The 13384-nt window shown below is 42.2% G+C and overlaps 1 protein-coding gene across 2 annotated transcripts in view; it reads right to left on the bottom strand.

Annotated features, from left to right (window-relative positions):
• ACSM1 (acyl-CoA synthetase medium chain family member 1) overlaps nt 1-13384 on the bottom strand; it is a 62170-nt gene that overhangs the window by 34688 nt on the left and 14098 nt on the right. For both annotated transcript variants that reach the window (XM_017849931.1, XM_017849921.1), the window contains exons 5-6: nt 9753-9893; nt 8633-8792 (exon numbers count right to left, since the gene is read on the bottom strand). In XM_017849931.1, coding sequence (XP_017705420.1) covers nt 8633-8792; nt 9753-9893 — 301 coding nt within the window. The remainder of the gene's footprint in view (nt 1-8632; nt 8793-9752; nt 9894-13384) is intronic.

Genomic DNA, 13384 nt, shown 5'->3' with positions numbered 1-13384 from the left:
GTGGGTTTGGGTGTCTTAATTTAAATCCTCTTCCTTAATTTTTCCATAATTCTATTTCCTTATCTGTAAAATGGGAATGTCCATATATTCCATGTAGAATCATGATTAAATATAATTGTCATTTGTGGACAAATCTAGCTCTACTTCCAGTACCTCTTCATAGACCCAATCAGCTTTCAATCTCTAGCCTCTACCTCTTTAATATCTCACATTTACACATGCTTTTAAAATTTTTGTCCTACTCTCACCTTTGGCCCACTGCTCCTACCCCAACAGGTGTCTTTCCATGTCTGTGAAGGTCTCAGGCCCATGCCAGCAATGTCTGTGTCAGTAACCTCACTCCAGGCACAGAGAGTTGGATTGGTGACTTGGTGACAGACAATTACCTTAGGCTGTGTTGGTAGAAGAGCTGAGGCAGGGCTGGCTTGTCTGTTATGACGTAAAAGAGTCTTGGAACATGTCCTGGGTCCAGGGCCTAAACCCCCTCATGGCCTTTGGAACACCAAGCTCTGTGCCAAAGGGTGGAAGGCTGCCCTGCTGCACCATAATCTAAGCCCAGGGCATAAAACCCCTTGTAGCTTGGATGGAATCCAGGGCTCAGGGCATAAAACCCCTCATGCACAGATTTGTTGGTTGCTCTCCCAGGCTTGTAAACATGTTCTCCATTATCTCAGGCAGAGCATATTACATATGCATCAAAGAAAATGCTAAACTGTCACAGTTACGCTTGATGCACCGCTACCTTTCTACCCCCACGTCCTCACATCCTCACCTCTTTACCACCACATCCGCATGTCCTCACCACCTGCTTCTTTGTTTGATCACCAATAAATAGTGTGGGCTCCCAGAGCTTGGCCTTCACAGCCTCCATATCAGTGTTGGCCCCCTGGACCCACCTTATGCACTCTTGTCTTTTCTCATTCCTTTGACTCTACCGGACTTTGTAGCCCCCACAGCCTCATGTTGGGTCTGATCACCCCAACATTCAGACCACTCGGCCTCTAGTTGACCTGGACTGGTTATCTGGGAAGGGGGAATGTCAGCCCTGAAATGCTGTGATTGCTATGTTTGACTATATGCATCTAAAGTAGCAAAAGTAGTTCTACAAACAGAAAGAAGGAAGCAAACCTATACAGAAAAGCAGAGGAGACACTGAAGCTGCCTTGATTCTTAGTATCTTTCTAGTTTCTGTTTTAGATCTTTATCAAGCTCATATTGCTCTTCTACAGAATAATGAGCTATTCTAATTCCCCCTTCCATGTATTTCTTTTTCTGCTAAGCTACTTTGAAGTAGGCTTCTGTTACTGGCAGCCAAGGGAGCTCTGCTTAGTAGGTAAGAATTAGACATCATAGGTGTCTGGGGCCTTTCCCAGAACTTGGCACTAAGTAGGTGTTCACCAAATGTGGGCTCTGGCTATTATCATGTAAGTCATAATCTATGACTCCTCTTGGTGCTTTGCAGCTTTCAGTAGGGGTGTGGAACAGACAGCAGGAGACTCTTGCAATAGATTTGGCAAGAAGGACTAAGTTGACAGGGGTGGGCAGAGAGGAAATAGAAGGAATGTTTTGTTTTACTAATTTGAATAGTATTTACTTATTTATTTTTGGTCTAAATGCTCCCTTTAAAAGTCAGAGTGGTAAGATGGATAAAAATAAAAGACCCAACTGTCTTCTGTCTTCAAGAGGCCCATCTCACATGTAATGACATCCACAGGCTCAAAGCAAAGAAATGGAGAAATACCTGCCATGCAAATGAAAAACACAAAAGAGCAGAAGTCATTATTATTATATCAGATAAAACAGACTTTAAGCCAGCAATGATTAGGAAGGACAAAGGAGGGCATTATGTAATGATAAAGGGTTCAATTCAACAAGAAGACTTAACTATCCTGAATATATGCACACCAAACACTGGAACACCTAGATTCATAAGATGAGTTCTTCTTGACCTATAAAAAGACTTTGCCGGCCGGGTGCGGTGGCTCAAGCCTGTAGTCCCAGCACTTTGGGAGGCCGAGACGGGCGGATTACGAGGTCAGGAGATCGAGACCATCCTGGCTAACATGGTGAAACCCCGTCTCTACTAAAAAATACAAAAAACTAGCCGGGCGAGGTGGCAGGCACCTGTAGTCCCAGCTACTCGGGAGGCTAAGGCAGGAGAATGGTGTGAACCCGGGAGGCAGAGCTTGCAGTGAGCTGAGATCCGGCCACTGCACTCCAGCCTGGGTGACAGAGCGAGACTCCATCTCAAAAAAAAAAAAAAAAAAAAAAAAAAAAAAAAAAAAAAAAAAAAAGTTTTCAAAAAAAAAAAAAGGGGGGGGATAAAAAAAAAAAAAAAAAAAAAAAGGCTTTGCCAAACAAAAATAGTGGGGGACTTCAACAACACACTGAAAGTGTTAGACACATGATTGAGGCAGAAAACTAACAAAGAATTTATGGACTTAAACTCAACATTTGACCAATTGGACCTAATAGACATCTACAGAATAATTTACCTAACAACCACAGAATATACATTCTTCTTGTTCCCACATGGAACATATTCTAAAATTCACTGCATGTTCAGTTATAAAGCAAGTCTCAATAAATTAAAAAAATCAAAATCATACCAAGTACATTCTTAGACCACAGTGCAATAAAAACAGAAATCAATGCCAAGAAGATCACCGAAAACTATACAAAAACATGGAAATTAAACAATTTTTTCCTAAATAACTCTTGGGTGAACAAGAAATAAAAAAAAACTGAAATTAATGAAAATGAAAATAGAGATACCATCTACCAAAATCTTTGAGACGCACCTGAAGCAATGTTATGAGGAAAGTTTATAGCACTAAATGCCTTCATTAAGAAGTTAGAGAGATCTCAAATTAAGAATCTAATATCACTTCTAGAGGAACTAGGGAAAAAAAGAACAACCAACAAACACCAAAGCTATCAGAAGAAAATAAATAATTAGAATTAAAGAACTGATTGAAATTAAGATGCAAAAGTTTATACAAAATATCAATGAAACTGAGAGCTTGTTTTTCAAAAGAATAAACAATATTGATAGACAATAGCTAGATTAACAAAGAAAAAAAATAAGAAGATCAAAATAAGCCCAATCAGAAATGACATAGATGATGCTATAAATGGTCCCACAGAAATAGAAAAGATCTTAATAGACTATTATGAACACATCAATGCACATAAATTAGAAAATCTACAGGAAATGGATAAATTCTTGGAAACACACAACCTCTCAAGACTGAACCAGAAAGAAAGTGAAAACCTGAACAGACAAATAACAAGTTCTGAAATTGAATCAGTAACTACTAACTCCCCAAAACCCTGGACAAGATACATTCACAGCTGAATTCTAACAGATATACAAAGAACTGGTACCAATCCCTCCATAACTAATCCAAAAGATTGAGGAGAAGGGGCTCCTCTCTAACTCATTCTATGAAGCCAGAATCATTGTGGAACCAAAATCTGGCAGACATACAATGACAAAAGAAAACTCCAAGTCAATATTCCTGATGAACATAAATGCAAAAATCCTCAACAAAATACTAGTAAACTGAATCCTGCAGCATATCAAAAAGTTAATTCACCATGATCAAGTAGGCTTTATTCCTAGGATGCAAGGTTGGGTCAACATATGCAGATCAATAAATATGATTCACCTCATAAACAGAAGTAAAAACAAAAGTCAGATGATCCTCTTAGTAGGTGCAGAAAAAGCTTTCAAAAAATCTAATATCTCTTCATGATAAAACCCCTCAATAAATGAGGCATTGAAGGAACATACCTCTACATAATAGCCATCTATGACAAGCCCACAGCCAACATCACACTGACCAGGCAAAAGCTGGAATCATTCCCCTTGAGAACTGGAAAAAGAGTAGGATGCCCACTCTCACCACTCCTATTCAACAAAGAATTGGAAGTCCTAGCCAAAGCAATTAGGCAAGAGAAAGAAATAAAAGATATTCAAATAGAAAAAAAGTCCAACTATCTCTTTTTGCTGACGATATGATTATATACATAAAAAACCCTAAAAACTCTACCAGAAGGCTCCTGGAACTGATAAACAACTTCAGTAAAGTTCCAGGATATAAAATCAATGTACAAAAATTAGCATTTCCATACACCAACAATGTTCTAGCTGACAGCCAAATCAAGAATGCAATCCGATTTACAACAACCACTAAAAATGAAATACCTAAGAATACATCTAACCAAGGAGGTGAAAGATGGCTACAAGGAGAACTACAAAACACTGCTGAAAGAAAGCAGAGGTGACACAAACAAATGGAAAAATATTCCATGCTCATATATTGGAAAAACCAGTATTGTTAACATGACCATATTGCCTAAAGCAATTTACAGATTCAATGTTATCCTTATTAAAATACCAATGTCGTTTTCACAGAATTAGAAAAAAATGACTCTAAAACTCATATAGAACCAAAAAGTGCTTGAATGGTGAAAAGAACAAAGCCAGAGGCATCATGTTGCCCAACTTCAAACTATACCATAAGGCTACAATAACCAAAGCAGCATTACTGGTACAAAAACAGACATAGAGACCAATGGAACACAATAGAGAACTCACAGCTCTTAGTCATGTGGTCTTCAATAAAGTGAACAAAAATAAGCAAAGGAGAAAGGACTTCCTATTCAATAAATGGTGCTGGGAAAACTGGCTAGCCATATGTAGCAGAATAAACCTCGGCTCCTACCTTTCACCATATACAAAAATCAACTCAAGACGGAGTAAGGATTTAAATATAAAACCTTACACTGTAAATATCCTAGAAGATATCCTAGAAGATATCTTCTAGGATAAATATCCTAGAATAAATATCCTAGAAGATATCTAGGAAATACTCTTCTGGATATTAGCTTTGGCAAAGAATTTATGGCTAAGTCCCCAGAAGCAATTGCACCAAAATCAAAAATTAACAAGTGGGACCCAATTAAACTAAAGAGCTTCAGCACAGCAAAAGAAACTATCAAGAGAGTAAATAGCTTACAGAGTGGGAGAAAATATTTTCAAACTATGCATCTGACAATATCCAGAATCAAATATCCAGATTCTACAAAGAATTTAAGTTCTTTGTAGATTCTAATACATAATGTCTAATTAGAACTAATATCTAGAATCTTCAAAGAACATAAATCAACAAGTAAAACCCAAATAATCCAATTTAAAAAATGGGCAAAGGACATAAACAGACACTTCTCAAAAGAAGACATGCAAGCATCCAACAAACATATGAAGAAATGCTCAACGTCATTAATCAGATAAATGCAAATTAAAACCATAATGAGATACTATCTCACACCTATCAGAATGGTGATTATTAAAAGGTCAAAAATAAATGCTGGTAAGGCTTTGGAGAAAATGGAATGCTTATATACTATTGATAGAAATGCAAATTAGTTTAGGCACTGTGGAAAGTAATTTGAAAATTCCTCAGCAAACTTAGAACTACCATTTGACCCAGCAATCCCATTACTGGGTATATATCCAAAGGAAAATAAATGGTTCTACCAAAAAGACACATAGGCTCATATGTTATTGGCAGTGGTATTCACAATAGCAAAGACATCGAACCTATGTGCCTATCAATGGTGGATTGGTATAAAGAAAATGTACTACATATGCACCATGGAATACTATGCAGCCATAAAGAAGAATCAAGTCATGTCCTTGGTAGCAACATGGATGAAGCTGGAGGCTGTTATCCTAAGTAAATTTATGCAGGAGTAAAAAACCAAGCATCACTTTTTCTCACTTATAAGTGGGAGCTGAACATTGAGTACACATGGACATAAAGTTGGAAACAATAGATGCTGGAGATAACAATAGGCACTATGAGAAGGGAGGGAGAGGGAGGGGGTCATGGGCTGAAAAACTTATTGGGTACTATATGCACTACCTGAGTCATGAGAATATTCTTACTCCAAACCTCAGAATCATGCAATGTACTAATGTAATGAATCTGCACATGCACCCTCTGAATAAAAAATTTAAAAAGCTTTTTGTCTTAGTCTTCAATAAGATGGACTAATACAATATATAAATTAAAATTATTATGAGTAGTTCATAAAATAGTAAGTGGGAAATAGTAATGCAAATGCTTTTTTGGTAAATTTGTAGCATTTTAAACTTTAAGCATTTACTAAGGTTTAAAATACATAAAGACCTTTTGAGACACTCTCTATAGTAGCAGGAGAATTAGGCATGAGGATGGGAAGGGTGGTCAGTCTTGTTTGTGGTGCTTTAAGTCTCAGATGCAGAATGTGGTACAGAAAATAATGATGGTGACACAGGAGGAGGCATTGATATAGAGGCAGGGAATGAGATATGAGAAGTGCAGTTTGACGTTCTGGAGGAATGATCAGATGGGCTTTACCAACTAGCAGGTTGGAAATGTTTTGCTTGCCTGAGAGAATCAGTTTGAACCGGGGAGACTAGACCCTAGGTACAGTCCTGACAGCCACCTGCATTGATGTGCTTGCTGAGGAAAATGGAGGTGAAGGAAATTGCTTAGAAAGAAGAGGAACAGTAAGGGCAGACCATTGGGGAGGACTGCAGTATTCAGGAGCAGGCTAGGTGAAGCAGAGGTGGCTGCAGCAAATGGAGAATGTTCTTTGGGGAAGTTTGGTATTAAGGTGGAAAAGATGGGTTGACCCAGTGTATAGCAGGTTCAAAGGGAGGAATTTTAGGATAAGTACACTGAATGTGTTTATGGACTGAGGGTGTAAAATTAGCGAAAAGTGAGAGACTGAAAATACAGGAGAAAATGAGTAGTAGATTAAAGATTAATAAAGAAATGCTGTTTCTCCAAGGCCAGGAGATAGAACTCTGCAGTGGTTGTGCAGAATGGGTGGATTTTGAGAGGTGGAGGGCAAGGTCTGCCTCTGAGAGGGAAAGCAAGGATGTGAGTGGAGACATAAGGAAAATTTTGGGGTGAAGGGACATACAGAGGAGTTCATGCAGGTGACTTGAATTGTCATCATGATGTACTCATCTTAAAAATAGCAGCAGCAGCTCCCACTGATAGAGTGGTTTCTATGTGCTGATGTCAGGGTTAAGTACTTTACACATATTGCCTCTATCATGCTCATTAATATTACGCTAAGATTTTATGAGAGTAGTAATCATTTTTTGTTATTTAATTATTTTTTTTTTTAATTATATATTTTTAAATTATACGTTAAAGGGGTACATGTGCCCACAACGTGCAGGTTTTGTTAGCACACACACACTTCGCCGTACCATGTGCTCATGTTGGTGTGCTGGCACCCATTAACTGGTCACGTAGCATTAGGATATCTCCATAATGCTATGCCCTCCCCGGTCCCCCACCCCCATGACACCAGGCCCCGGTGTTGGATGTTGCCCGCTTCCTGTGTCCCCAAGTGGTCTCAGCTGCTCAATTCCCCAGGCCTATGAGTGAGAACATGTGTGTTGGTTTTTCTGTCCCTTGCAATAGTTTGCTTAAAAGATGGTTTCCAGGCTTCATCCCATGTCCCTATAAAGGACATGACACTCCAATCGCTTTTTTATGGCTGCATAGTATTCCATGGTGTATATGTTGCCACATTTCTTTAATCCAGTATATCATCCTGATGGACATTCTCGCCGGCGCGCGCCTCTTGGGTTCCAAGTCTGTGCTATGTGAAGAGTGCCACAATAAACATAACCCATGTGCATGTGTCTTATAGCAACTTGCATTTTCCCAAACACAACACACACATCCTTTTGGGTATATCCCAGTAATGGGCGCCATGGCTGGGTCAAAATGGTATTTCTAGTTCTAGATCCTTGAGGAATTGCCAGGATATTAACAGACACTTCTCAAAAGAAGACATGTATGCAGCCAACAGACACATGAAAAAATGCTCGTCGTCACTGGCCATCAGAGAAATGCAAATCAAAACCGCAATGAGATACCATCTCACACCAGTTAGAATGGCGATCATTAAAAAGTCAGGAAACAACAGGTGCTGGAGAGGATGCGGAGAAATAGGAACATTTTTACACTGTTGGTGGGACTGTAAACTAGTCCAACCAATGAGGTGGTAATTATTAAAAGTCCTGTTTTGCAGATCAGGAAACTGATGCTCAGAGTGGTATGTAACCTGCTAGTTAATTTCAAAGGTGGGATAAGAAACTAGATCTGTCGTATTCCAAGGTCTGTTTTTAAACATTTCATCATATTGAGTAAGAACACACACACACACACACACACACACACACACACACACACACACCAGCTGCTTGTCCCTGGCAGCATCATGGTCCAGGATCTGGGAGACTTGGACTTGTGCTTGCTTTAATTTTTCAGAATGCACATGCTGGGTCCCAAGTCCACAAAGGCTGATCTACAGGTCTGGAGGATGGCCCGGTAATATGCATTTTCTTCAAGGTCACGATTTGATGTCACTCGGGTATAGTGACTCAGATTCAGTGCTTCACACTTTGAGAAGCCCAGGCACAGGATCATCTTAGGCTCATAGGCTTCTTTGCTTAATAAAATATATATGTATTTTTTAGCAAGGTCCAGCTTTTGGCCTGGAAACATGGATTTTTTCTGGAATTTTGCTGATAGTGGAAGTTGAGTCTTCTTACCTGTATGATGACCTTGGTGTCAAACTGTGGCAGATGGTGGATAAAGGCTGTACACCCTGCTGTCCATGGCTCCACCAGGGCCCCCATGGTAGCCAGAATCCATCCTGGGTCTGACAGGCACCAGGAGACATCAGATGTCTTCAGGCTCCGTATTTTCCTGCTAACTCCAAAATGCAGTGGCTTCAGCTGTGTGATCATGGCCGATGCAATGAAGGGCTATGCACTCTGGTTTTTAGCTATGAACCCACCCCTCTCACTCTCAGTTCATGTGATTTGTGTGGGGCTCCATACCACCCTCAGGCCAGGTCTCAAAGGTGTACTGCTAAATATTTCCTGATTACATACAACTGAAACTGGTTCAATCATACTAGCTCTCTTGAACTGATTCTCCACCAGTGTTCTCTGTATCCAGACATGTCATCCCTGTCCATGAAGTTGTCCAAGCCCCAAACTTTGGCATCGTCCTTGACCTCCTTCCATCTCCCATGTTTAGCCAGCAGATCTGGTCCACTCTACTTCCTGAAATCTCAACTGTGTTAATTTCCATCATATCTCCAGCACCTGGTCCATGCCCTACTAGCTTGCACCTGGATTAGACTAGGAGCCTTTAACTGCTCTTCCCTAACTCTATTCTGACTTTCTCCAAGCCATCCTTCATCCTGTAGCCATGGTGATCTTATCAAAATACAGATTTGATCAGATCTCCTCCTCCCTAAAAACCTTCAGTATCTTCCCATTGTTTTCCTAATAAAGTCCAAAATCTACTACAAGGTCTGCAAGCCCTGTCAGGTTTGTCATGTGTGTGGCTTGTGGAATGTGTGCTGTCTCTACCCACATTTCCTCACACCTCCTATGAAGATGCTCTGATAGAACCTAAATGTGCCTCCTTTGTCGCTCTGAGGCCTCTGTGGGCAAACATTTAGGACTCCCAGCCTTCACCTCTCAGACCCTGAGAGGTCTGAACCAAAGAGAGTGAAAGGGAAAAGGAGGATGGAGTCACTTCTACTTACAGCTCCTTTCCCAAGACACACACACACACACACACACACACACACACACACACACACACACTTATCCCACATCTGGGATCCAACCTCTATGTCGGTGCCCTCTTTCCTACCTTGTAGGGAAGGAGGATTGTAAGGCCAACCCATGACAGTGTTTTGCCATCTTCGGGAAGCCTGTGGTCCCACTGGTGAAGAAGATGACCATTGGGTCCACGGTCTTTGACTTAATACAGGTGTGTTCTGGGGATGCTGATCTGCAAAGGGGTTCAAGACAAAAGAAAAAAAGTCATTATTGCTGTTTCTTCATCTTCTGGGGAAGCAAAAGAAACATAAGGCATGGACAGGAAACTGGGATTTTGCAACACTAGAGGAAAACTGGCTCTCGCGGTGTTAGGCATCACACTGACTTGATGGGTGATTTGGACATGTGGACCAGCATTTTTTTTATTTGAAAACTTGGTAAAATACAACGAATCTTTAAGTAATTTAATGAACATTTAAATAGCACTTGCTATGTTCCAGGCAATACTCTCAGTGATTTATAAATATGAGTCATTCAGTACTCAGAGCAACCCTAGCAGGTGAGTACTACTCTAATCATGTCCATTTTGCAGGTAAGGAAACTGAGACTTAGAGAGGTTAGGTAATTTGCTTGGTAATATACAGCTAGCAAGTGGCAAAGCCAGGATTCAAACTCAGTCTGCACCCTAGTCTGTGTCCTTAACCAGACTGCTAAGCTTGTTTTTTAAAACTAAACTCTGTGACCTTGATGATGAGGGGTGGGGAAGAGAAAGAGAGAAAGGGTGAGAGTAAAAAAAATACATTTAGCTGGGCATGGTGGTGGGCACTTATAGTCCCTGGCTGTCCTCCAATGCTAGTCACTACCTACCTTAGAACACATAGCCAATTTATCTATAGTGCCTTCGGCTGGCCATCCAACACTAAAAGAGGGCTATTCTAATTCATGTCCTTAACTTTTGAACATCTAGTTTCATCCCATAATCACCTCTAAATCCTTCTTAAAAATTCTTTTTCATGCACTCCAAAGGAGTTGGTTTCGATGCTTTTCCTCCTGTTTCCTCCCCTGAGGCACACTTTTACCAGACAGCGTCCTATTACAGGAGTTTCAGACACTACTTAACCAGGAACGTGCCTTTCCCTGTCACAGCCTGCTGCAGCTGTGAAGCTCATCCTATCAGCTGTATGCAACATCCTAGGTCTGATTTCCCCCACACTTGCCTCGGAGCACCCAGCCTGCGCTAAGGGATCTGTGCCTCTCCACATCACTCCCCATGTTGGCCTCTCCTGAGACCAGCTCTTTCACACACTTTCACACACCTCTCTTGCCTCAGGACTTCCCATCAGACAAAACAAGCCTCTCTTATGTCCAGGGTGAGCCTCATTAGGTTCCCACATGCACACACATACACACACCATTCCTACCCCAGGACTCTTCATCAGATGAAATGAGCCTCTCTAGTGTCCTGGGTAGGTCCACACACACCCACACACTCCCAGTCAGGGTGGCAAACCACTCTTGCCATCCTGCCAGCAAGCTCTTCCTTGCTGCACTTGCCGCTCTATCGGCCCATTTTCTCCACCAGTGAGCCACTCTCACTTTGTTGGGGGGACATGAGGTTCATCCAAATTGGCAGGCCACTCCTGTCACCCCCAACCACTCTGGGTTGCTTTGGCGGTCAGTCCCTGGGAGGTGATCAAGCTCCCCTTTATCCCTATCGGATGGGCTTTCCTGCCTTGGGCCCTTTCTCCTTACCACCGTTCCTGAAGTTCTGGTATCATCCTGCAGCCCCATCTCCGGTTCCGTTGCGCTGCCGGGCAGGGCCCCGGATGCAGGGAGAGCCAGTCTCCAACTGGGTGAAGCTCCCCCATGGCGTGCCTTGGATGCCGGGTCTCCCCCGGCTCCAGGGCCCTAGTCCCACAGGCAAAGGAGACAGTAAATCTGTTATCTCCAATCCCCAAATGGACCACCAGAAATGTTTTGGGATAATTTAGGAATCAGAGGGACTGATGGGGTTGAGGAGGATATATTTATTATTTAGGTGCACCAGCCCAATCAGATTAACATCCAAAGGACTGAGCCCCTTTAAGCATTTTGTGGGGGGTGAGGAGGGAGAGATCTGTGCAGGGGGAAGCATATTACAGAAGTGAGAAACAAAGACAGTTATTCAATTAAGATATGCATTACATCATTTCTTACTTTTCAAGGAAAAACATGTTTTACAACTTGAGTTTATCTGTCTAGATGAGGAAAGAAAGAGACCCTCTCATATTGTTTTATATTGTTTTATGCTTAGTACCTGTTTTAAGAAAGAAACAAGGAAGTAAAGCTAAAGACAGGCAGCCCAGCGCCAGGCCCATAACCAGGCCCGTGTCTGCCTGGCCTAAACCCAGTAGTTAAAAATCAACTCATGACTTAGAAACCGATGTTCCTGACATTGTATAGAAGAACATTGTGAAACTCCCTGTCCTGTTCTGTTTTACTCTGACCGCCGGTGCATGTAGCCCCTGTCACATACCCCCTGCTTGCTCAAATCAATCACGACCCTTTCACGTGAAATCTTTAGCGCTGTGAGCCCTTAAAAGGGGCAGAAATTGTGCACTCAGGGAGCTCAGATTTTAAGGCAGTAGCTTGATGATGCTCCCAGCTGAATAGAGCCCTTCCTTCTACAACTCAGTGTCTGAGAGGTTTTGTCTGTGGCTCGTCCTGCTACATTTCTTGGTTCCCTGACCAGGAAGCGAGGTAGCTGATGGATGGCCAAGGCAGCCCCTTAGGTGGCTTAGGCCTGCTCTGTGGAGCATTCCTGTGGGGGGAATCCGGTCAGCCTGAGTCACGAGATCCGAAGGGCACTCCTGGGTAGGCAATTGTCGCGGTGGAACACCTCACCAGAGCAGCACGTAGCAGGTCCCCACGGAGGATTAACACAGTGGCTGAACACCGGGAAGGAACTGGCACTTAGCGTCCCGACATCTGAAACTTGGTAAGACTAGTCTTTGGAACTTGCTGCACTCCATCTGAATGGAAGCGTGGCCTGATTACCCATGGTGTGCCTGGATTGGCACTTTTGTTCTGGTTTTGACTTGACTTGAATTGCTGGATACTTTGGTTTTGGTTTTGACTTGGCTTAAATTTCTTGGTACTCAGATTTTGAATTTCGTGGTATTCTGATTTTGGTTTGGTATAAACGATAAAAGTGTGTGTGTGCTCTCTTTACCCGTTCTTTGTTTTGTGGTGAGTGTGTGTGGTGTGAACATGGTATTTTGTCTTGGGACAACATGGGTCAGGCGCAAAGTAAGGCCACCCCATTGGGAACTATGTTAAAAAATTTCAAAAAAGAAAAAAGGGAGGTGGCAGGATTTATACAAAAAGAATGTTATAGGCTGGGCGCGGTGGCTCACGCCTGTAATCCCAGCACTTTAGGAGGCCGAGGCGGGCGGATCACGAGGTCAGGAGATCGAAACCATCCTGGAGAACACGGTGAAACTCCTTCTCTACTGAAAATACAAAAAAATTAGCCAGGCGTGGTGGCAGGCGCCTGTAGTCCCAGCTTCTAGGGAGGCTGAGGCAGGAGAATGGCATTCACTTGGGAAGTGGCGGAGCTTGCAGTGAGTGGAGATCGTGCCACTGCACTCCAGCCTGGGCAACAGAGCACTCTGTCTCAACAAAAACTTAAAAAAAGAAAAGCCAGGTGTGGTGGCGCATGCCTGTAGTCCTAACTACTTGGGA

Source organism: Rhinopithecus bieti, unplaced genomic scaffold, assembly GCF_001698545.2.
Source record: "Rhinopithecus bieti isolate Rb0 unplaced genomic scaffold, ASM169854v2 scaffold_1918, whole genome shotgun sequence".
Lineage (NCBI taxonomy): Eukaryota > Metazoa > Chordata > Mammalia > Primates > Cercopithecidae > Rhinopithecus > Rhinopithecus bieti.
This window is presented reverse-complemented; position numbering and strand designations above follow the sequence as displayed.